A 26,019-nucleotide genomic window follows, 5' to 3' on the forward strand; every position below is an offset into this window, starting at 1 on the left:
TTGACAACAATAAACCTGGTTCAATAAGAGTGAAAGCGACTGCAGAAAATCTGAAATTATAGTTAGAATATCAAAAAGGGTGAGCACTGAAAGCTGTCTGCAGCACAATGGCTCACAGCAGGAGGACAAATGTACCAGAGTTTAGGTCAGCTGTCCAGCTAACTGCAGTGTGTGTCTCCCAGTGGATACTGCCATATCCACAATGAGAACAAAAAAGGTATGCAGTGGTAGCTCCCAGACTCTTGGCAATATATCATAGGTGGGAGATTATAGCCTCATTATTGTGCTAGTAGCACTTAACAGGCTTTTCTTTTGATAATTTACCAAGTTATTTATTGATCATACTTCCGTGTAACCAAAACACCTCTCAGCAATGAATTGTACAAAGGCCATCCTAAAATAGTATTTCCTTTTGTTCTGATTGTGTTGCCTAATAATTTCACAGAGTACCTCTCATTCTCTGTATTCAGAGAATCATTAATGATAATTCTCTATGCAGCTTCTCTACGACACTGTTGATTTGATGTTTCTCTGTTACATCTCAACCATCTCTCTTTCTAAGAGGAACACTTTTTACCCAAGTATTCTAGAATAGCTCAAATGTTTCTACTTCAATTATTTGTTTATTTTTTTTAGCTTAATGTTCCTAACTTAAGGGCAAATACACAATTACTTTGATTTGTTTTCATAGGATATATAGAAGAAAGAGCACAAACTGTTCAGAACCAGTTTCCTTTTAACACTGTGAGTGGTAAGGGTAAGTCCTAGCTGCATGTGCTGATATGCAACTGTAACAGGCTGAAACATGGTCTCCTCACATTGCGTTTCATATTAGGAAACAGTACTTCTCTTTGGGACAATAAAAACTTACGCACACACTTCCAGTGAAGCTGCATGCAAGAAGTAGAATATGACTAAATTTGGTCAGCTTCATTTTCTGGAGTACACCAGTATTAAGTCCAGAATTTCAACCTGACACTTATCAGTTAATGATTAGAGAAGACTGAAAAACTCTCACATTTAAGTCGAACTACAAAAGTATTGACATTACAACCCCCACTGAAAATTTCTCTCAGAGGTGTTGTGAAATGCGATATGAGATCTAGAACCTGTAATTTCAATACTTCTGATGCTTGTTATGTATGAAATGAAATTTGAAATTTTCTTAATTCAAGAATATTGTAACTGACGAGGAAGTCTAGCAAGTCATTATCTTTTCTTAAATTGATACAAAGGATATTTAGTCTATTAGGACAAGTCCTGCTATATTATTCATGTATGAAATATAATTATCACCACTAGACATGCATGAAATAAAACCATTAAATTCTGAAACTTCACAATTTGCCATAGCTCAGCCTTTTTGTTTGAAACAGAACTCAAAGCCAGTTTAAAGATAGTTTGTAAAACAGAATTATGCCAAAAAGTCCATTTTTCAATAGAACCCAGAGTTTTTCATTACAGAAATGATTGGGGGGGGGGCGGGGTGGGGGTGGGGGGGCAGAGTGTTGATCAGTCTGCTCACTTCTCAGAAAAGTAAGTGCAAGAAACATCTAGAAATCCAGAAATAACTGAAGAAAGATATGTGATCCTTTTCCACTTATTACAGAGCAGATCATCAGAATCCCCAAAGAAGAATCACTATCTCATCTCACTCAGGAATGAAAAGGGAGGGAGTAGAGGGTGACTAAGTAGTTATTGCCTATGTGATTGTGACCAGCTACCTGGTAGTACCTTAAATACATTTTTCAGCCCTTACTGTTTCTTTTTAGATGAATAGTAAGAGCCTGGATGCAAATAATGTATGTTTACTAGACATGTATTTGACACCAAATGGATCTTATATCAAGGACATACCAAAACCATAATACAGGAAGTAGCTGGGTCTAATTAAGGAAAACCTAACACAATCCTATAATCAAAGTTAAAAACTCAGCTGTAACTATGCACCTCCACAACTATTTCTATGGTTAAAACATAAGAGTAACTGAAAATAAAGTGTGTTCATAGTGAGCTAATTTGTCATTAAATTTTAAAATCTTTGTAAGAAAAGGTATAATATGCCCCGTATTTCATAATAGAAATAAAAAGATGAAAAATTAAGATTTAAATGAATATATTAGAAGACAATCACCTTAATCTAGTGTGTCAAAAATGAAGAAACTTCCTTTAGATTCTTATCTGTCTTTAGACAATTTCTGCTGCTGAAAATAAAGTCAGTTCTTGATTTAGCATCATTCAGGAAGTATACTTAAGGATTTATGTGTCAGAACTAATTATGACTAACACTTCACCCTTTCCCATTTGAACGTCCATACAACTGATATTACATTTGATGATTTTGTCAAAGATCACAAAAAAAAAAATATTAGGGCTGTGACTAACTTAGAAAATAATTTCTCTTTCATCTGAAGTATTGTGAAATATATTAATTTTATGAAGGATTTATTTGGAAGTGACCCAAAGCTTCCTCTTCAACAGACAACTAACAGCTGTTAGAGGTAAATCTTATTAGGTGTCTCTGTCTAAGTTAGGACTGATGATACTTGTAATGTTTCACTTGGTGAATATCCTGTTGTAGCAAAGTAAAACAAAGCCTTCTTGAAGGCTGTCTTTTATTGCTTCATGTCTGAAAGAGTAAGGGGACCCTAATGATGCTCAGAGATGTTTCCCGCTATCTGATTTAGAGAAGATGTTCAGTGATTGTAACAGGGAATGCCTCCCAGTTCAGCACCAGGTGGCTACAACATCAGATCCTATGAGCTGAGAAACTTAAAAGGGGTATGGCATGTGGGAATCCCTAGGGGTTCTAGGATTTACAACAAGAACAACAAAAAAAAACAAAAGACAAAACTGTAGCTAGTCATACTGAACCTTTGTACTTTGCAGATGCTGCAAGAGACAATTCATATCATACTATGTAACACCAAATAAGACAAAAGGATTTTACAAGACAACTAAGTTAATTCTTTTTGATACATTTACAACCCACATTAAAATGCCAACATCAAAGTCCTTTATGTGAGAATGTCTGAAATAGGCTTGGTCAGCACCTATGCTTTGATAGCTTAGCCTGAATAAGAGACAGGGGTATTCAGAACATAAGAATACAAAGACACAAAACACATTTTGCTTTAACAAAGCAGAGGTCCATTTCAGGACAGAATTTTTTCCCCAAACTGACAGAACTTTGAATATACAAAATTGTCTTGTTTTAAACCATGAGCAATGAATGGTGTAACCACTATACCTGAAAAGAGCAAGTTAGAATGTCAAAGGTACAAATAGCAATGTATAAAAAAAAGGGAAAGGTATCCACTGTGCTTCAGCTATCTGCCTTCCCATGTTTGGTCATATTCCAAACCATTACACCTAGTTTAAAATGCTGCTCAAGAGCTTGAGAAATCTAACTTGCACCATTATCAATATACTCAGGCATACTTGTTTCAGAATCAGGCCCTTAAAATACAAACAGTTTGGATTCTACACTGAGAAGAACACAAAAATAGAACAACAGGTACTAAAAATAGTAGCTGGAGAAAGAAGGTTGGCTTGTATTTGTGTTTGTAGAATGTAGTGCTATTCTATATTCATAGCAAATGTATCATTCTAAATTTCAATCAATATTCCATTACTTCCTAAACTAATACCTAATTGACAATAAGAGTAAAATTATTACAGTGGATTTGGTTGTTTACTTTTCTCAACCACTTGTGAAATAGGAAAAAACCAAATGCATTTTATATCTACTTAATTGCAATTTTATTTTGCATGTAAACTTCCATAAGCTAGTACTTTTCAATAAATTTTCATTCATTATTTTCTCCTGATTCTGGTCCTTGTTTTTCACATTTAAAGAGAGAACATTTTATATTTGAAGGGAGATGTAAGGTTTTATATATGATACTCAAAATGCTAAAATATTTTGTAATTATACTCAACATAACTAATAATTAATCACATACTTAAATGGCATATTTGCATTTTTAAGTTTCATAACAGCCAAATTAAATAAACTAGACTGATCATTATAATATCATCATAGAATATTACACCCCTTTATGTATTACTTATGGTTTTGAGTATCAAAGATCTATAACCATCTTTGTTTACAGAGGTAAACATATGTATTGCAGATGAGCCAAAAAGTGAATTGGATTGGGGTAAAGTTAATTATTTTTCCCTTTTTTTTTTTTTAAATAATATGCTCTGCAATCTAGTAAAGTTGCCTGAGATATCTGATGACTGACACAGTAGATATGTGATTTATATCATGACTAAAAGGAGACTACACTGTCCAAAAGGATTGAGATACAGAATTTTGCCATTGTTCACATAATATCAACATTCTCTTTTTCTGTATCCACAGAAATTTGAATGAATAGAGCAAGCTAAGACAGCTACATTTATCTAAGATGCTAAAATAGAATCTTGCACTTTCTTCTGAGCGGGAACTATTTCAGGTATTATGATTATTCAAGGAAGATAAAAGCAAACACTATTCATCATCAATATAAGTAGGCTACCATGGACAGATTCTTATTTTACTACCTTTTCAAATGTACTTTGAAGGAAAAGACATGTAAGTAAGCTTCTCAGGGAGATGAAAATAAATGTAGATCAAGTATAGAGACAAGTACACTAAACAGCCCATTCTTTTTCATGTTGGAACAAGTGTCCCATATAATAAAAAGGAATATCTTGAAAAGGAATATATTTTTAAATTGAAATTTTTACCAAAAAGAAAGTATAATTTCTTGCAGATTATTAAATCCTTTGCAGATTTCTGTGTCATATCAGTTCTGAATTCAAAGGGAAACTCAAGATCACAAAAGCTGCAAAACTGAGTTTTACAGCCGTGTGTATTTTGGATGGGTTTTGTTACTTGTCTGTATTAGTATTTGAGAGAGATGCTTAATTTTGGCTCAGAGAAATGCATTTAAATAAATTACCTCTAAATTTCCCTTTTCACTCATCCAGCTACTCCTGTTCTGCTCAATGATGTCACATTTAACACTGATGTAAAATATCTGATGGAACAGCAACAAACTTCAGCCACGGTTTGATGGCAGCTAGAACAAAGGTTTCCTGAGAAATTCAAGATTCTGAGGTTCAGTGGGAGCTGGTGGGTGTAAAGGAAGTCTTCATGTGCTATTCCCTTCGGGTTTCTGCCACAGCATTCAATTAAAGGTCCTACAGTTTCATATCTATAGACTTCCAAACTTTCAAAAGGGGCTCTGGCTTTCCAGAGGTTCTCAAGTATCTTTCTCTGCCATTTTGAATTTTTGGCTGAGAACTCCTCCTTTTCAAAACAGATAGTATATAGGAACAGTTGTTTGTATGCTGCCAAAGTTGCCTTACCATGTTAGTAAATAAACTGAAAATGTGAATTTGAGGGATTTAGTATTCATGTGGCTTTTTTCTTGGAATGTGTAAACAAATGACAGACTTAGACAGGGAGGGAAGAAAAAGAGGTGTTATAGCTATCTCAGATATATGGTAATCTCTTACATTTAGAAGAGAATGAAGGTCTGTGTTACAAAGACTTAGGCCACCTTTGGTTCTAGAATCTAACATTTTCTGTTCACTAGGAATCTCTGAAAATCCTAAAACAGCTGATGAGATGCTCTGGCTAGAAATGGAGATTAGGAAGTCAAGACATGTATTTTGACCAGAAAATTATTAAGAAGTTCTATCTTATTTTTAGACTTTCAAGAAAAAAGAATCCATTCTCAAGTGAATCTAAACATTTCATTTGAAGCATGCAGGTGACCTACAAAACTTTAAGCACATGGTGTGAAAACACTGAACCACTAACTTTATAGGGTATGGGGAACACAGCATAGTAAACATAGAGGCTACAACTTTAATACTGTTACCCAGCCAGTAGACATGACTTTAGTCCTGGAAGTATCCAAGCACTATGCACTTAAAAGAAAGATTGGAAAGAGGTCAGCACTTGTCAACTTATTAGCAACAGAACAACTTGTTCTCTTCAAAATTTCTGAGTTTTGAGGGGTGGTAGGTTGTGACACGGCAAGCTCCATCATAACAAATGCAATGTGAAATAAAGAACATCAGATCTTGATCTCTTTCTTCAGAATAAACTAACAAATTATGTTACACTTCATGGTCCTCAAAAACGACTATGAAAAATAAAACTACATCAAAAGAATATAAGATCTTTGCATTCCCTGCACAGAAACAGACAAGTACAACAGAAAACCCTTCAACACTAATGCATTAAAAATATTTTCAGTTACTGAACAAACCTTCCTAACCCTCAGAAGGTCAAATATAGGACACATGGGCTTATAGTTCTTTAGACAAACTATCATACATAGGATATGTTTTCTTACTTAAAAAAAAAAAAAAAAAAAAAAAAGCCTTGTTAGCATTATGTTGATACTCCTTTACATTTCTACAAAGAGTCTTGACAGAAAACGAACACTCTCCTTCCAGCTGCCTCCATGCAACCACAGCAATATTAAGGCCTTTTCCTCCAAAGAGGATAGAACTTCTCTCCACCTAAAAATAATCTTCTGAGAATTAAATGTGGGACAATCTAAAGAAAATACTGCATTATATAAGATTTAAAAGGAAGGTGTTTCTTTCTATAAAGAAATATTTTTATAAAAAAATGTTCTTTTAAAGTTAATTTTATGACCAGTTGGTAGTCAAGTGAATTAATGTCTCCTCTAATAAACCTGCAGGTTCATTAACCTGACCAAAATACACAGACCATACACAGTGAAAGGTAAATAACATAAACAGCTTTAGAAAGGTGAGAAAATGAATCAAGATTTGTAGCTGTAACTTACTATAATCACATCTTTTTCCAAAATATATTTGATTGTTGACCTAGGCTTGCACCCAAATATTTTGAACTGATATTTTTTTCTGGCCTTATACAATTAAAGATTAACATTTAACTCTGGAAAAGTAAGGCAGAGAAGAGAATTTTTTTTTCATGAATGAATTAAAATTTTTGCCAAGCTGTTCTGTAGCAGGTTCAGATAAGTTTGTTTCACCAAATGCTTGAAAACCAAAAATATAATCTACTTTAAATACCACATGTTCCTGTTCAAAACATTCAAATCAAGTGTTTTAGGGGGAAAAATAAATTCAACAAAAAATAAATATTTCAGACATATTTCATAAAAAACCCTAAACCCTACAAATGTATTTCAAAGTAAATTTGACCAGACAGTTACAAATAACTTTGGGATTGCACTGCCATTTATATACTCACAGTGTTTTACGATGCAGCAAATAAGCACTTCGCAATCTACAAGGATCATACCTGAAATGGCTTAGAGCTGCTGATGTAGAGTGTTTGTCTAATCCATCTGTTTCCTTGATTTCCAAACTTGTACCACAACAGCCATCCCTTGGTATTACTCACAGTTCTCTGGAAGACTGAAAGCTTGAAAACTTGCTTTCCAAACATATGATAATGAAAGCGGAAAATGCAGGTTCTGTTGCCAGAAGGGTTGAAGAGAGGACTAAGCAAAACCGCTTTATCTTGGAATTGACGTGGCTCAGAGGATTCCATGTAGAGGTAGTGTCCCCTGGTAGTGCCTGTTGTGTGATCCTTTAATGGGCCTGTATTAACTGTGGGGGTTGGACCTTGTATTCTGATCCAGTCAAAGTCATCCTCAGTGTCCTGCTCCCAATTACACAGCCCATTCTCAAAGTTACACTGTAGGTCAGAGTCTGAAATGTAAACAGAACAGACTGTCAAGTGAAAGCACTATCAAAAGGTGATACATCTTTTTCTCCTTGCCAAAATTTCTTTCTAATATAGAGAAAAATCCATATCTTCTTGCAAAAGTTCCACTCTGAAGAATAAACATACACTTAACCTGGACAAAAAAAGAAAAATAAATCTTTACTTAGTTACCTCCTCTTTCAATATATATCTGGCAAGCTGCACATAATTAATTTACTGAATAAACAGAACTGTTAATAACATTTTCTTTTCCATATTATTAAATTTATTTATTTTTATAATTAAATAATGTAAAGTTCTTTAACTGAAATTTAACTTGATAAAGGAGTTAAAACTGAGGTCAATTGGTTGAAATAAATCACAGGATACAGTCTTGTAAGTATGTGTAATAAGTGACGTAATATGTTTTTGCATTGCAGTAGTCCTAAAAATGGATTGTGTTTTAGATCTTTATTATCCTCAATAATAGTAGTATGATAGCTTTATCAAAGCTAAATTCAATAGAGGCATTTATAACACAACTACAGTTTATTTTTTGACACCAAGACAAAATATATTGATTAGACCAATTACTTCTAATATAAAAAAATAAAATGTGAATCAGAGGTGGAGAACTTACATTTCATCTTTACATCTGCCCTCCATAAACAGTAAATGACATAACAGCCAATTCTCTTTTTTTTTAATTAAGCTGTTATTTTTTATGGTGTTTAAAACTGTAAATCATATAGTAATTTCTTACTATAGACCTCAAAATGGGTTATAAAGAAGATAGACATTTTACAAGTGGGAAAACTGAAACAGGCTGGAAAGCCTTCACTTTCTTTTAAATTCAGATCAGTTTTAAGTTGATATTCAGCAAATATCAGTGCAGGATGGTATTCTCTCAAGCATGTAAGGTGTCCCCTGTTTCTCAAACTCATTGTGATTTGCATAATTTAGTTGCCTCAGGATGCGATAAAGCTAGTTAATTTTATTTTATATTAATGTTCTTGAGTTCTTAAAATTGATGAATGCATGCTTCGGGGAGAAAATCATCAACAGCACCCTTCAGCACTGCAACGTGAATATCAAAAATGTGAACGACCCATAGCTTTCCTCAATATGTACAAGTTCTTTCTTCGAAAGGGACAATTATGCCCAGCATGACTAGTATCTTCTAGTACAGATATTTTAATGTTTTCTAGGTAGAAAGAATATAGGTCATAAAAAGAGATAAGACACACACTCTTTACAGTCCATATAAGTCTTCTGCTGTACCTCCATCAGTGTAATCAAAGACAACATGTTAACCCAAATCAACTGGCAGACTGTGAATTCTCTCTCTTAAAATGACCTTGTAATGCATGTGTGTGTTTTATAAAAGTTGAAGAAATATGATTCATTTGGGTAAAGGAGATTGAATTCCATTTACCCTGAGTTGTAACTAATCATATGCATTTAAGTTAAAAATTTCAGCAGTAACTATAGTCAGTTGAATCATCACTGGCTGTGACATTGATTGGCTATAACAACATCGTGCTTTTTTACTCCAGAATTTGGCAAGTAAATTTTGGTTTGATATAAAGTAAGCAATAATGGAAAGTACTTACTACAGTTGTCTTCATCTGATCCATCCCCACAGTTATCCACAAGATCACAGACTAATAAACTGTCAATACACGCTTTTGTGTCTCTACACCAGAAACGATTAGGACCTTCACAACTTAATGCTGGAGGTGGAAGAGCACAGTTTTCAAATGTAATATCATCAATTGCTGAGATGCCATCATAGAAACCCAGACTGATTTTATCAAGTGATAATTGGAAAGGATGTGGAAGGCGTCCAAGCTGAATAACTGCCTTCAACCATTGATTTCCCTCGTTGTAATATGCCCTCCAAAGGACAGTAGGCTGTTTCAGCCCATCCACAAGCAACTGCATCTCTGCTGCCCCAACTGACTGTCCATAATTGTAATACCTAAAATGGTTAAAAAAAAATGTTAAGGGTGCAAATGATGAGGATGGTCCACATCACCTATAATGTCCAGTATCTTTTCTGTCATAGATCTATGAAATATAGAAAGTCCACAGTGCCTATTTCCAGTTTACCTGCAACTCAATCCACATTATGATGGTAGGGTAGGCTGCTGTATCAGTCTAGGACTCATTTCAAGATTTGAAGATTATGAGAGAAGAAGCACACTTCATTAAATTAAAACCCATAACTGAAGAGACACATTTGCTTTCATATTAAGCAATGAACACTGCTCACTCAGATGCATAATATGTTTTTTATAAATTTAATTCAATACATAATTATAAAGTTTCAAGAAGGAAAAACATAACACTTACTGAATGCCAAAGTACACCTTCTATGTTAGTCATTATTAACGTTGCATTTTGCAGCATTTTTTGAGGATCTCAAAGCATTTAAAAATCATAAATACTTAGGTGAGCAATTGTACAATGAAACTGGGAACAGAACCAGGAACAGAACCAATAACATGTAATTTACAGACCTATACTCCAACTTCAAGACCTGAGTCTTTGATAAAAAGACATTTCCTCTTTCTATGGCAAATGTATTTGACATTACTGAGAAAAACTGTACTTAATAATATCAGTCAGGCCAAACATTTAATTAAACAGTAGCATCACTTTTGACCTTAGTAAACAAATTATCACAGTTTACTTTTTCTGTCCCTCTTTGACAAGATTTCACAATGACTGAGACAACACAATAACTGAAAGGGATTTGGGTTTTTTTTCTATGTATATAAATAAAGAATTGGAAGCAAAGCTCCAATTCTTGCACTGGAGCTTTCTCTTAAAGGTGGTATAATCTATTTCTGGATACTGTAGGTGACTCAAGGAGTTATTAGATTTTTGGATGGTTTCCTGTTCTTGAACAAAATTCCACAACATTTTCAAATTTACTTAAGCAAAGTAGAAATGGCAAAATGACTCTGGTAATTGCTTATTTATATGCAGATAAAATCCTTCCTATAATTTTGTTCAAAGCCTGACAACAAAGTCATCCCGTTTCAGATCTGTTCTCCAAGTGCTTCAGCTTATTTCTGCATATTGTTTGCAATGAAGACTATATGATTAAAGAACAAAAAGAAATAAATACTGCAGAAGAAGGTGTGTCTATTGCAAACTATAACCTCAATTTCAGTCTAACAGAAACAATGTGAGATGATCCAGAATTTTTAAATCTAAATTATTTCGTACCAAAAGGTCAATGTGCAATTTGATCCAGTTTGCCTGAACTTTGGGCTTCGTAGCCGAGCTACTTGGGAAATGCTGCTGCTGTTTTTCAGAATGAACATAAAATGACCTATCAAAATAAAACAGAAAAAAACTTTTCAGGCTGAAGAAAGTGTTTCTAAAGGTTTTAAAGCATTCATGTCCTCCATTTGAAATTTGATTAAAGAGCAGGTATATCTCTTCCACTTCCCTGTTTGTAGGCTGGCTTGTCTTACCTTCAGATTTGTTGAAGGTGTGATCCTGCGGAGGAGCTTGCTTCTGAAAAATGGGTGCAAGAGCACTACTGGAACTTCTTACCCAGTCAAATTCATCTGCATTTGCAGCTTCAGTCCAACCACAGCTCTCTCTTTCAAAGTCACATACAGCAGCTGAAATGAAGAAAGATACATTTTACTTTATACATGACATTACTAAACAAGCTTTGCAGTGTGAAAAGGAAAGGAAATAAAACATTTCTAATACCTCACCAATATTCTAGAAAGAAGCCTAGGAAAAGGGTGTGGGGAAGCAGAGTACAAGATGGGGTACTTGCTTTACAACAACTGGGTAAAACAGCAGTCCCACAGGTACAACCAAGCCATCAATATATGCCATGTATTCAGTAAAACAAATCCTTCCCTCTAAAGACCCCACACCCAAGCCACTCAAAGTAGGTGAGGAGGTGCTGAAAACAGACCTCACAATCCTCATGTTACACAGCAAGAGCACAGAGCACACAAAATAGTAACAAGCCTTCTGCAAGATCTTTTAGGGAATTGATATTGGAGCCAGAAATCCTTTATTTTCTGAATCTCAGCAAGTATGTTAATGATAACAAAAGCCTTCCTCTAGTTGCAACAGGAATTAAGTTAAATATCAGACATTACTGAGACACTATGACATTGGTAAAAGAAGGAAATATCTGAAACACAAATTACTGCAGTGGAAAAGATTTGAAAAACATACTCAGCTGCATTCTTCATTTCTTCATTTAAAAGAGAAGTGAAATTTCAGAAAATGTGTATAATACAAAATAAAAGAAAGGAAGGAGGGGAAGAGTGTCATACATGAATGAATGCAAAATGACAAATATTTATTATGTTAAAATTAAAAAACATCAGGTTTTCCTCTTCTGCACTTTAAAAAAATCCTCTTTAAATCACAAAATGATATTTTTGAGTCCAGTAATTATAATAGGAAAACATTATAATAGAAATTATAATTATAATGGAAAACATTAAGAAAATTATACCAATATTTATTTAAGCAATAATTTATTAAATATATACATAGAATAAACAAAAAAAAATTCTGACATGACTGTCAGAACTCTACCATTATTTTATAATGTCTTATCACAGCTTCCAGTGGCCATATAATTACAGTATAGAAAATGCACATTTCAAAATCAAATGAAGTCTCTTGGATAACAGGATTACATAAATGTTTATTTACTGCAAATATAGGAGGTTTTTTGATTTTTTTTTCTTCTTTAAAAACTATGTCACATTAATTTATATATAATTTGTTAGAAAGAATGAAAAAAATTACTGAATCAGGGAAGTTAGTATTATTGTTGGTTAGAGCTTCTAAAAAGACAAGATTTTGTGGATTATTAAGCAAAGCACATAGAAATCCACAGTTATTAATGCTGATTCAAAAAAATCATTGCACAAATATGGAAGACCAAATAACATTTAAGAGATCAAAGAAAATATGAGTTCATTATATATATGGTGTACGTGGGTCAGAAATGTCAAAGACAAAATGATGTAGATCAAATGTGACACAAAAACAGAAGGAAGAAATTTTTTGATAGAACACTTTGATTGACTAAAATGAAGACAAAAAATGTTTGCAAATATTCAAGGAACGAGACATGATGGAAATGACTAAAAATCCACTGACAGAGCATAACAATAAGGGAATATAGAGAGCTATTTCTGATTTGTTTTTTGCTCGACAGAAGAAACTGTCCCACATTCCCAGGAGCACAGCAGTGAAGAATATGGCAAATATTGGACACAGATGGTTACACCAAAAAAGGCAAATAAACAAGATAAAACTGTTAAGTCTGAGCCCAGACTTCTTGCATCTGTAACTTGTAACAGAGACAAAACATAAAAGAAAAGATGCACCAGACCATATATTTAACTTAAGTATGGGTGAATACATTGAGATAAAATAACCCTGAAACCTTCAAGTAAATCTCAACCCAACTATTTAACACCTATGGAAGATACAAGAATGGAGCAAGCTGGCAGAGCATGGGGGAAATGCACTTGGTTTTGATGCTTGATACCACTTCAATTACCTAATTGTCCCATAGCCTCTTTGACTGGCACTTCAGTTTCAGACAGATTATCCAGAAAGAAAGGCCATTGCTTGGGTACCTCTGCAGTTTCTTTCACAGTGAACACTCACAAACAAAAAAAAAGCTTCTATAGGATTGCCAGTGATAAAAGAAAGACTAGGGAAAATGTGGCCCCTCTCCAGAAGGAAATGGGAAACCTGGTTACCTGAGATATGGAGAAGGCTGAGGTGCTCAATACTTTTTTGCCTCAGTTTTCACTGATGAGTGTTCCAGCCAAACCACACATATCACAGAAGGCAAAGGCAGGGACTGGGAGAAGGAATAACTGCTCACTGTAGGAGATCACATTTCAGACCACCTAAGGAGCCTGAAGGTGTACAAGTCCATGGGACATGATGAGATGAATCCGCAGGTCCTGAGGGAACTGGTGGATGAAGTGGCTAGACCACTATCCATCATATTTGAGAGGTCGTGGCAGTCCAGGGAAGTTCCCACTGGCTGGAAAAGGGGAAACATAGCCCCATTTTATAAAAAGGGAAAAAAGGATGACACGGTGAATTACAGGCCAGTCAGTCTTACCCCTGTGCCCAGCAAGATGATGGAGAAGATCCTCCTGGAAGCTATGCTAGGGCACATGGAAAATAAGGAAGTGATTGGTGACAGCCAACATGGCTTCACTAAGGGCAAATCATGCCTGACGAATTTGGTGGCCTTCTATGATGGGGTTACAGTGTTGGTGAATAAGGGAAGAACAACTGATGCCATCTACTTGGACATGTGCAAAACTTTTGATGCTGTCCTGCACAACATCCTTGTCTCTAAATTGGAGAGGCATGGGTTTGATGGATGGAGAACTTGGTGGATAAGGAATTGGCTGGATGGTCACACTCAAAGAGTTGCAGTCAACAGCTCAATGTCCAAGTGGAGATGAGTGACGTTCCTCAGGTATTGGGACCAGCGCTGTTTAACACCTTTGTCAGTGACATGGGCAGTGGGATTGAGTTCACCCTCAGCAAGTTTGCCAGCAACACCAAGCTGTGTGGTGCAGTTGACATGCTGGAGGGAAGGGATGCCATCCAGAGGGACCTGGACAGGCTTGAGAGGTGGGGTCCTGCACATGGGTCAGGGCAATCCCAAGCACAAATACAGGCTGGGCGATGAGTGGATTGAGAGCAGCCTTGTGGAGAAGGACTTGGGAGTAGTAGTGGATGGAAAACTGACTATGAGGGAGCAACATGTGCTCATAGCCCAGAAAAACAACTGTATCCTGGGCTGCATCAAGAGAAGTGTGGCCAGCAGGTTGAGAGAGTTGATTCTCCCCCTTTACTTTCTTCTCATGAGACCCCACCTGAAGTACTGTGTCCAGCTCTGGGGCCCCCAATGTAAGAAGGACATAGAGTTACTTGAGTGGGTCCAGAGGAGGCCACGAAGATGATCAGGAGGCTGGAGTGCCTCCCTTATGAGGACAGTCTGAGAGAGTTGGGGTTGTTCAGCCTAGAGAAGAGAAAGTTCTACGGAGACCTTATAGCAATTTTCCAGTACTTAAAGAGGGCTATAGGAAAGATCTCATTGCCAGGGAGTGTAATAATAGGACGAGGGGCAACTGTTTTAAACTGAAGAGGGTAGATGTAGATTAGATAGAAGGAAAAAGTTCTTTCCTGTGAGGGTGGTGAGACACTGGATCAGCTTCTCAGGAAAGTTGTGAGTGACCCCTCCCTGGAAGTGTTCAAGGCCAGGTTGGACAGGGCTTTGAGCAACCTGGTCTAGTGGAAGGTGTCCCTGCCCATGGCAGGGGAGTTGGACTGGATGATCTTTAAGGTCCCTTCCAACCCAAACCATTCAGTGATTCCATGATTCTATGACACTAGTTTGTCTTCTCTCCCAGTACTTTATTTTCTGACTTTCTCTTATTTCTTATTTTCTTCCATGAACTCTTAATACTCTAAACATCAGGTTGTCCTGCAGACTCTGCCAGGCTGTCTTCTCCTGTGTTTGAGGAACTTATTGCTAGCTTTTTTAAAACTTATTTTTGTCATCCTTGATGGTTTTTGACCTTTAACCCACAAAATCTCTCATCTTTTCTACCTTTTTCATTTGGACATTACTTCAGCTATTTGACACTTTTTTACTTCTAATAGTATCTGTGCCACCTGTATGGATATATTTTTTCGTTGCTGCCCCTTTTAGCATTGTTAACAAGCTTCCTCAATTATCGTGAAGGAACCAGAGTGATACTGAGACCATAGCATTTAAGGGTAGTTGGCTTTATTGATGTTTTGAGAAAGCTATCTTTACATCTTCAGCATATTTAGTTTTCTCTGAGCTGACTTCTTATCACAAAAATCTAGATTTCTTTCTGGTTTTGGGTTCTTATGGAATGAGATTTATCCTTTTCTGTTTTGAGAAGCTTCACTCAAAGGCCTTCACAAATCAGATGTGCAGCTTCTCTGTAAGCAGAGCGATGCCTAACAAGAATTTGAGAAAAAGACCTTTTGAAAACAACATTTAAAACAAATGTTTTAGACTTCTGGAAGGCCGCAAATTCCCCAATCTCTACATCCCCTGAAAATCTCTCCCTGTCTCTTAGCCCATGTATGTTTATGCAGAATGCACCACAAAAAAATCCAGGTGAAGAGATATCATCATCATTACTGGCTTACAATTTTTTCTTTCATTCAAAATCTGTTTAAAAAGTCTCTAATATGTCAGTAGACTTAAACTTTTTTTTTAATCAGTTATTTTAAGATAAAATTAGGAACTTATAGCTAGATGTCATAAAGAAGACAATCTTCAAATCCAGGAACCAAAACCAGTTTAACTCTGGATGTAGTTATTTCAACTCTGGACTAATAAGTCATTTTAACCCCCTTTATAATACAAACACACCGAAAAATGCTACATCTGCCTTCCCATATTTATGTTTTCTATCACAGCTACTATTTGCTAATGTCATGACATATACACACTCAAATAACACTGTACTTTGTAGGTGCACTGGCCTAATTTCTACAATAAAAAACTGAACAGTGGTCAATTGAAAAAATTATTGCAAAAGTATATCAGTAATCAGTAATGCTAACCAGAAAAAAAGACAAAAAATCAAGTCATATTGAAGATCGAACAAGTTTGATCTTTATAAAATCCTAGTTAGACTTCCCCCTTCCCCCACTTTCCATCCCCAAATATTATCTGCTACAGTTTTGAAAAAAACCCCAACTACTTCCACATAAAGTTTTAGAGGAAAAAACTGAATGCTAACCTAATTTGCATGATGATATTCTCATATATAAAAAATCATAGTTTAAATCTAAATATTGTTTAGGACAGACAGATATGGTAGTCTCCTCTGCAGATATCTAGAGGAAACAAAGCACTCCAGAACGTTTTCTTCTGCTAATTTCTGTTGGGAAATCCATTTCAATAGCCACAAAATTGCAACAGATCTACTTGTGATTTCAGCTATGTCGGCTTTTTAATAATAGACAAACGTGACTTGTACATAACACATAGGTGTATATCTCTTCTGAAATGAGGAAGAGTTTGGCATATAAGACAAGCCAAATATGCAGAGGGGAAAGATTTTGTTATAAATAAATCTAGTGGGTTTACTGTGTACCTACATTTTTAACAAGCTAACTGCACTACATGTCTCCTAACCATAGCTTAGTTGTAGGACTTGTAAAGATTGAGATTTTTAGAGGAGGAAAGGAAAATTCTGTGGGTGCACACAAAACACTAATCAACCCTGTATCTAACCTAAATATTACCCACAAAAAAATAGCTGTACTGTCACATATAATTGTTACAATTTCATTTTCTAAAAAATGATATGAAAATAATCTTCACTACACAACTCTGATTTTGATGCAGTGAGGCAGATATGCAATCATCTAACTAAAGAACTAAATGTTCATAACAACATTTTAAAGTGAAATTGAATCCAAACCTATTTGGTTTATTAAATCTGACATTTTCTGGAAATCTCTTAGTTCATATGATACTGTCATTTACAAATGTTTCTTAGGTTCTGAATATGAGTGATTACAGTGTATTGATATGGGAAATAGTCCTAAAATAATAAAAGCCTCCAAAATAATCAAATTATATTTGATCAACATTTTCGCTGGAAATATAGCAAATTACGTCCAAATCTCTCCTCCATTCAAAAATATTAATGAAGTCTAAACAAAATTAAATTTCTTAAACACAATAACCTGGTGATTTAGGCTGTTGGATACCCAGGTCCAAGTGAAATAAAATAAAAGAAATTTATGTATTCTTCTACAATCAAGTGCTTGTCTTTCTGTGTCCATTAGAATGCTCCTTTTATGTAACTGAAGGGGAAGTTCCTGTTTTTATTGAACTAAACAAAAATAAGATCTGATGGTCACTGTTCAGGCCATCTTCTTATTTACCCTGTGTTCTATGCCACTGAAGCTCATGCAGTATTTGTTCTCACAGGGCATATTTTGCAAGAAACTAGATAGGAGCAACTATACAACAACAAGATATACTTTTTGCCCAAAAACATTACATAGACATTTGCTGACAGAATTAGAAAAGTTAGATTCATGACCTCTGGGTTCTATAGAAATTCTAAAAGTGTGCGTGGTCTTTGGCAGAAAAATGCTCTTGTTCTTTCCTCAATGTTCTTCCTTTCCACAGCTATTCCCCTTTTTACGTATTCCACAACTGCTCTTCTCTGACCTCTTATCTCAGCGCTAGTCTCACTGGGAAGCTGGAGATCCGCACTGTCTTTTCTCATTTCCCCAGACAGCTCATTGCTCCAGGTCCTCTCATGTGGTCTCAGATCTCTGCCACTTACTGCCATACTTTATACTGATTCCTCCCAAAGCATTATTGCTCCACATCCATATTCTTCATTCCCATTCTCTCCTTGTTTTATTCTCTATTACTAAACTGAATCTTTCATTATTGTTATCTCTCCTGACACTCTATCACTGGCTCTTTGACCAGCTGGTCTTAAATCTTCCCCCACAGCAGCCTGGGTCCTTCCTGCCCTGGTTTTCTCCAGTCCCCTGGTTACTCCTCTCCCACACCAGCAATCTCTAGAAATGCAGCCTTTGCAGCCATTCCTTGTTCAGAGCCAAAGGTGGTTTCCTGTCTCTGTAAATGGCATTTGAGTCCCATCCCTTCCCCATCTAACTTCCACAAATGGATCCTAATGCAGTTGTCTATGCACTTCCAGTCTTAGGTCCCTTTTCCAATTTACAAGCTGACAATCCTCTCATTCCTGGAATTTCAGTCCATCGTTATGAGTTGGCTGTTGTTCCTGGCTTCACCTTTAAAAACAACTGATTTTTCTGGCTGAAATGAAGGAGCAGCAAGAATATGAGACAGACAATTTACCATGTGTGGTGGTGCAATCCTTACCCCCCACCCCCACCCCTCTTTGTTGGGCTGCTTGGTGCTAGGTGCGATTCCACCCACATCCCCCGAGCTATACACCAGTCTGTGGAGATAAGGACTGACAATGTTAACGAGCCTGGCTCCTGCCCCTCCCGATTGCTCGGAAATGGTTAAAATGGCCCATCAACTCCTAAGGGCCTGGCACACCTGTGCCTGGGATGTGGTCAAATGGGAACAATAACAGAGTCGCACATTAATCAAATTCTTGTGTAACTGCTGGAAGGCACCAGAAGGCATTTGACAAAAGTCAATTATCTTGGACCCTATAAATGGCGACCACCAGGGAGACCCTTTGAGCTCTCCTGGATCGCAGTGGGCCTGTGACCAGCATCTCCCCTGAGCTGGGACGCCTCTCAGGTACCAAACCCTTAAGGTGTCGTCTGCTCCAGACGGAAGGCCAGGGCGAAGTCCCCCGCTCGAGTCTCAATTATCGCCCGTTGAGGAATGCCAAGGCATTGTGAGTATTTGCTCTAAACTCGAGAGGGAAATTTTCTTTGAGCTAGCTTCTCTTTACTCTGTGTGTGTGTGTGTGTGTGTGTGTGGGTACGTACCCTTGTTTCTGTGTGTGTATGTCTATTCTGTGTTCATTCTACTGAATCCAAACACCTTTGTTTCTGTATGTTTGTCCATTTTGTTATGTGCATGCATGTGTATATATATATATAGGTACCGTTAAGTAAGTTAGTGTGAATCTTGTCATTTTAGAATCTGAATAAGTCGCTTTTCTTTCTTTTAGTATTTCTGAATTATTTTATAATAACAAATTGCTGTTAGTTATTAATAAACCTAGATTTCTTACTAAATATTACCGTGTCAATACTTTCATCCGCGACACCATGCAAGACTTTAACTCTAAAAATGAGATTTTGAAAGAGTTACCATATAACTCTTATAACCACAGCAAAAGTTTTATGCTTTGGCAAGATTAGTAATGGGTAATATGAGGAATGTTTCTTATAATACTAAGGAAATTTTTATTACTTATACAAAGGTAGCCATTAGAAACTCAATAATGTTTATCGTTAAACAATTATGCTACAAAAGTAGTTTTTAAGAAACAACACATACATCATTCTCTTTATTTCCCTTCTAAGTCAAATTAAGCTTCATAAAATTCTGTACTAGCATACAGATTATGTCCAGTTTATGAATTGCTAAATTTAAGACTAGCCTTAGGATGCTTATGCTGCCCTAGATTGTACACCATAGAAATAATCACTGTTGAATGCATATGTCATTTATAAAGACATAAATACAGAACAATATTATGTCTATATGCTGTATTTTTATTTAAATGTGAATTATTTCATATTTAATTTATATATAAAACCATATCATTATTTCTGATAATCCACACCATAAGTAGACAGAATAAAACCCACAAAAGACAGAGCATGAAGGACGGATTGCCAAAAGTCAGACAGAATACCAGGAATATATTCATATTACCAGACTGCTTTCCAATCTGATCTTATTCCCTGTTCCACTATCATCATTCTTAAGTTGGACAGTGAGAATTTAGACTCCACCTTAAATGCACAGGATGTAGACCTTAGAAATTATACTTTACATGCATATTCCAGAGCACAAACACACAATGTGATAGGTATGTTAGGTCACTGCTGTAAATCTGCAGCTTGAAAATAGTAGTTGCTTTTCTCTTTTGCTTTAATGCATGAAAGCCATGTATAATAGCTTTATAGCCATAGTAAATTCTTCAGCTGTTGAAGAAAAACTGTGAGCTAATAGACAGGAGCAGCATCACTCAAGAAAGAGAATATTAACAGTTTATATTTTATAATTATTTTTTATTTTTCTCAACTAATCAGAATAAATTTGAATTATTTTTTCAGTCCAGGATATGCATTTTTGTAAAATGCAACTAGCAGCCTAGAAGAAAGAATAATCTCATCATGCATCAGTATCAAGAACATGAAAGCAATTCTAAAAACAAAGTGAAGCAAACAAATTCACTGACAGTCTTGTGTATGAAGAGAAGTAACAGAGATAGTTCTTGCAAGAACTGGAAGCTCAGAAACCTACACTGAGATGAGAAAGACAGTCTCACAAGTAAAGATCTTCAAATTATTTCTTCCAGTACTGACAGAAAGAAGAATCATTTGAGAAGCAATGAAAATCAAGAGATGGCTCAAGGATTGGTGATGTATGATGAGAAAATTGTGTGGAAATTTTGCTTGTCCAGTGGACTTGATGGACCCAAGCATCTAAGGAAGTCATCTTGAATTTAAGATAGAAAGATTTAAATGAAAAATATTTCAAAAGATATTTTAAGCCCATGTAATATCTTTGCCAATATTCTCATACCAAGAGGAAAAACTTACTTTAACAAGGTTAAGGAGCACACAATCACCAGCAGATGGAACATCATGGAAAAAAATGTTAATATTGATGAAAGGAGCAACATAGTTGTAGGTGGAGAAGTCAAACAAACATCTGTGCTTACCCAAGATAAAAAATTGGGAAAAGTGACTGAGAAAAATTAAATGCTTGCATCCAATTGCAAGAATATACATAACAAAATATAGAAAGTAATGGTACACTACATAAGTACAAAGATGGAGAAATATTATTTAAGAAAAATTATAAGAGCTATTCCAGTGCTGTAGACTACCAGACTAACATGCTGAAAGGCAAGTTTATTGCTTGCAAAGAGTCAACTTGCCAAACTAGTTGCAGAGACATTTGTTGACCTACATTCTGCTTCCCACATTACAAGCCACAGTGCTGGCACACACTGAGCCAACTCAACACAACAACAATGATTTAGAAGAAAGAAATATATTTAGAGCAAAGATAACCATAAATATAATGGCTGCAAAGTTTAATCTTTAACAAGGCATTGTTAACATATCTTTTGGGTAAGTGACACTTCGATATAATAAAAGTTTCTTCAGTCATATAATTAGAGAAAAAAGAAAGAGAAAATCAGTTGCCATACAGGAAGCTTGTGATTAAGGATGACCTAGGACTAGTTAAACACTTAGCTGGACATTTGTCTTCACTTTCAGTTATAATGTTGAAATGAAAGCACAGGCTGAAGAGCTAAAAGAAAAGGTGTTTTGAAATAGAAATGACCATATTTGAAGCGAAAACATTAGATTTTAGTTTTCTTGATTAAAAGCTACCAATTAACTGCTATCCCAGAGCAGTGAAAGAGATGTTACATGCAACTAAATCTATTTAGAATTTTTTAATTAAACTATTAAACTAATTATTAAACTATTAAACTATTAAATGATTAAACTATTAAACGATTAAACTATTAAATTATTAAATTAAACTTAATTAAACTATTGCTTTAGAGGTGTTATTATTTGGTCAGAGAACAAAATCCCAGTACTCAAGTTTAAGAAGGGTAATGGGAAAAGCAATCCAGACTATCATAACCCAATAATACATAGGATACGTAAGCATATTTTAAGGAAAAGTACAAAAACCATGAAGTAAATCAGAAAGCAAGAGAGTGCAATAAGACTTTTAATATGAGTAATATGGGCAAGGAGGGTGTAAGGAAGTGAAAACTCCTCTCAGTGGTGTGCAGTGAAATGAGCAGAAGAAATAGGCACTTGTGGTTGTTGTACCGTAAGGGTGATCAAATACCTGAACAGGTTGCCCTGAGCAGCTCTGTAGTCTCCATCCTCAGACATATTCAGAACCCACTATGTAAGGTCCTGGACACCCTGCTTTGGTGGTCCCTGCTTTCAGCAGGGGGGTTTAACTGGATGACCTTCAGAGATGCCTTCCAACCTCAACTATTCTATAGTAACAGCAGAACATTTTCCCCATTTTCACCCTGGCCCACACGAAGAAAGATATTCTGTCTAATGAACATTTAATAGTTATTTCTGGTTTTAGCTAATCAAACGGTTACCTAATAAAATGGGATGCAGTTTCTTAACTTCCAGCTCTGTATATTTTGGATACAAATCTTTCTAAACAAGTAAAATGCTGGACACCAGTGCTCTAGACAAGAAAGATCGGATACTAAAACTGTAGAGAAATTACATGAACACAAATAGAAGCTGTAATGATTTCTTTTATCTGCTAAAAGTCAAATAGCTTTTCATCTGAGCAACACCTCTCAAATTTCCCAATAAAAACTATAAACCATAAGCATGGATTTTGGATTGTATTAACACCTGTGAAGAAGTTTATGCTTTGTGACACAGTACAGACAGAAAATACTATAAGGATCTTGTCTACAATGTTTCTGTTATTTGTGGGAATGCTAGAAAGCATAATGCTCTGTTTTTTTAAAAAAACACAACCCTATACTAAATATTGCCCATGGAAACTCCCTTTGAAAATGCATCACAACTTTTATAGCACAGTTGATAGTTCAATGCAAAGGCAAGAGACTCATTTTCAAAGACAGAAAGTATGACTATGATTTTTTATGCAGAGCAGGTAATTGAATGATTCACAAAGAGTTTTGAGGGCCTGAAACATTTCCAAGCTCCCTTCTGACTGTACAGTGGAGAGGTACTCTGAGATGCATCACCTCCCTTTACTTTCCCACATGTTATTTTCCATGCAGAGAAAACCCAGGCACATAGCCCAGATAGGAGTCACAGCACATCCAAACAGAAAATGTTGACACAACCTAAATTATATCTGTGACCATGTCTGTGCACAGATGCTTTATTTACCAGTCCAATTGTGGGATCTTCACATTAAAATTAAGTATACAAAATGTACAATTTGAATGCGAGACTGTGACCATTGCATTTTTCATATTTCCTATCTCACTATTTCTCAGGTCTAAATGAAGGACCATCTACCCTTTAAGAAGAGTCGTCTCACACAGTGCTGGTACAGAATTTCCAAATTTGTACAAGTGTAACATATTTTCCTCTTTTTTTTTACTGTAATTTTGTATCTGTGAGAGTATGTGTGCAGAAGTGTGTGTACAAATTCTGCTTGGTTTATTTTATAATGGCTTCCTGAATCAGCTTCCAATATCTTACAGATTAAGATTTTATTCAGTATAACACTGTACCTGATATTTAGCATCTTAAGAGTTATAAAATAAAATACTGTATTTTAAGCAACACTTTCTACTAAATAATTAATTAAAGATCTTTTTTTCTGGTTTTAATGCTAAGAGGGAAGTAGTTACTACAGAAAATAAAAGTGGAAAAGTTCAGAATAGAATCAAAATGAAGTAACTATGTCTCAAGAGCTTTTACTTTAAATTAAATTACAACATTTATGAACTCATGAAAGCCCGGCAAACAAGACAGTCACAGGTGCCTAAAACCCTAGATTTTTAAATTTTCACTTACGGCACTTGGCTTCATCACAGCTATTTGAACAGTCAGGTGTAAAATCACAAAATTTGTCAGATGAAATACATTGTCCATCCCCACATGAAAAAAGTCCCGGTGGACAGTGAAATGATGAAGAATTAGCATCTGCAAATTCTATTTCCCCTTAAAAAAAAAAAAAAAAAAAAAAAAAAGTAAAAACTTACACATATATATAAAATTCTAAGAAGTGCTTTTTATCCTCTTTGAATATAGTAAGGTACTTAGCACAAGGAACATAGCATGACCTATGAAGTGAACTAGATTATATCACAACTGATAAGAAAGACAGTCGATATTAATGTCTGATGCTCTTAAAGTATATATAATTCTCCACAATATACACATTTTTGTATGAAAAATTATCAAGAACTCCTTAAAGTTACAGGGCCAGCCTCTAATTCAGAGGCATGGTGCTGTGTACAGCAACCTGCTGTTTCCCCCATAGTCAGGAGCAGGTCTTTCACAAAAGCTTTCTGTGGTAGCAGCGATTTCTCTGTGTTCAGCTCACAACGAATGTTTCAAGAAGCCAAAAGTTTGATGTTGCATCACTACTAGCTTTCACCTCAATCTACACATTAGAAAACACCCCAATTTCAATGAATGGGGAAATAAAAAGCCAAGGACTACTGGTTTTACTTGAGTAGATTTCTGGAAAGACAGCAAGTGAGAGGAATGACATGCAGCTTTTCATCTTTTTTGTTTAGCTTAGCTTTTTTAGATACTCATATTGTTATCCAGACAGAGCTTTTTCTAAAAAACACCCCCTTCTAAAAATAATATCTTTGTGACTGATGGGTAAATAGGGGAGTTGTAGGGAAAATAATTAAAGCAAATTAATGTTGCTTCAGATACTTAGCTACCATCAATCAGACTGTATATAGGGATCAGAGAAGCCTTAAAAACACAGCTCCAAAGTTTTCTATTATGCCTTTAAATTTACAAAGAAATTCAGGTATCTGTTGGCTATAACCCATCAGCATTACTACTGACTGTGTATGGCCTATGCCATTTTAGAAAAGTAGTCATTAACAGTCAAGAGGACCAGAAGCAGCAGTCTGACAGAAGGTTACATTATTTTATATTTCCATCCGTTTTCACTTCAAGATTACAAAGCGTGAGTACACAGACAATTTGGTGCATATTTGACTGTAATAATGGGAGAACCCTCTTGACCTAAAGATTATGCAGTGGAATTTGCTCTTCAGTGGAAGATATAAGATGCTTTGCTTCTGTCTCTACATCCAAGTGTGAATGTGGGCAGATGCTACCTAGTAAATGGTATCTGGAAATACCCATCACAGATCAATTCACAGAACTGGTGCAAACTACTTACAGAAGCTACTGTGTAACACAGGATGAAAGTCTTCATTATAGATGATTGACTACAGCATATGGACTTTTCCCTCAGATTATCCCCTACTTTCTTATAGGTATCTTGAAGTTGTCAGTTGAATCACAGTTATACATAACAGACATTGGGGAAAATGTATTGAAAACTACAGAACTTGCCTTCACTTTCTTTGCTGACACCCGGAAGTGATTTATTCACAACTCCACATTGCCCTGTTATACTGATGTCATCAACAGCAACAGTAGCATTTGTTGTTAGAATAGTAGCTCGTAAAACTATCTGTAAAGACAAATAAATAAATTAGATCATTAAAGGCGACAAGATAAAAAGATATATATATATTCCTTTATAATTTACGTTAGCTGCACAGGAAGTAAATATTGCCTACAACCATCTTGGAATACCAGCCAGTAAAAAATATGACTGAGATTTGGTCAAAGTCAGAAATTTGCTCCTCAACTGGGAAAGCCATAACTATCTTTACTAATAGAAAGTTATGCAACCCAGATGACCTTGCCTCAATCTAAACTAGTAAAAGCCATTACTGCTTGAATGAATTGTCTTCCTGCTGGAACCATTAAAAGTTATACATCTTGTTAAACAAACTATTCAGGATTACCAAATATGATGG

At 35.6% G+C, this 26,019-nt stretch overlaps 1 protein-coding gene across 1 annotated transcript in view; it reads right to left on the reverse strand.

Annotated features, from left to right (window-relative positions):
• MALRD1 (MAM and LDL receptor class A domain containing 1) overlaps positions 1-26,019 on the reverse strand; it is a 291,044-nt gene that overhangs the window by 213,554 nt on the left and 51,471 nt on the right. Inside the window, exons 13-17 of the mRNA XM_074814744.1 lie at positions 25,547-25,667; positions 11,200-11,352; positions 10,949-11,054; positions 9,325-9,692; positions 7,304-7,716 (exon numbers count right to left, since the gene is read on the reverse strand). Of these exons, the coding sequence (XP_074670845.1) occupies positions 7,304-7,716; positions 9,325-9,692; positions 10,949-11,054; positions 11,200-11,352; positions 25,547-25,667 (1,161 nt within the window). The remainder of the gene's footprint in view (positions 1-7,303; positions 7,717-9,324; positions 9,693-10,948; positions 11,055-11,199; positions 11,353-25,546; positions 25,668-26,019) is intronic.

Source organism: Strix aluco, chromosome 1, assembly GCF_031877795.1.
Source record: "Strix aluco isolate bStrAlu1 chromosome 1, bStrAlu1.hap1, whole genome shotgun sequence".
Taxonomy (NCBI): Eukaryota; Metazoa; Chordata; class Aves; order Strigiformes; family Strigidae; genus Strix; species Strix aluco.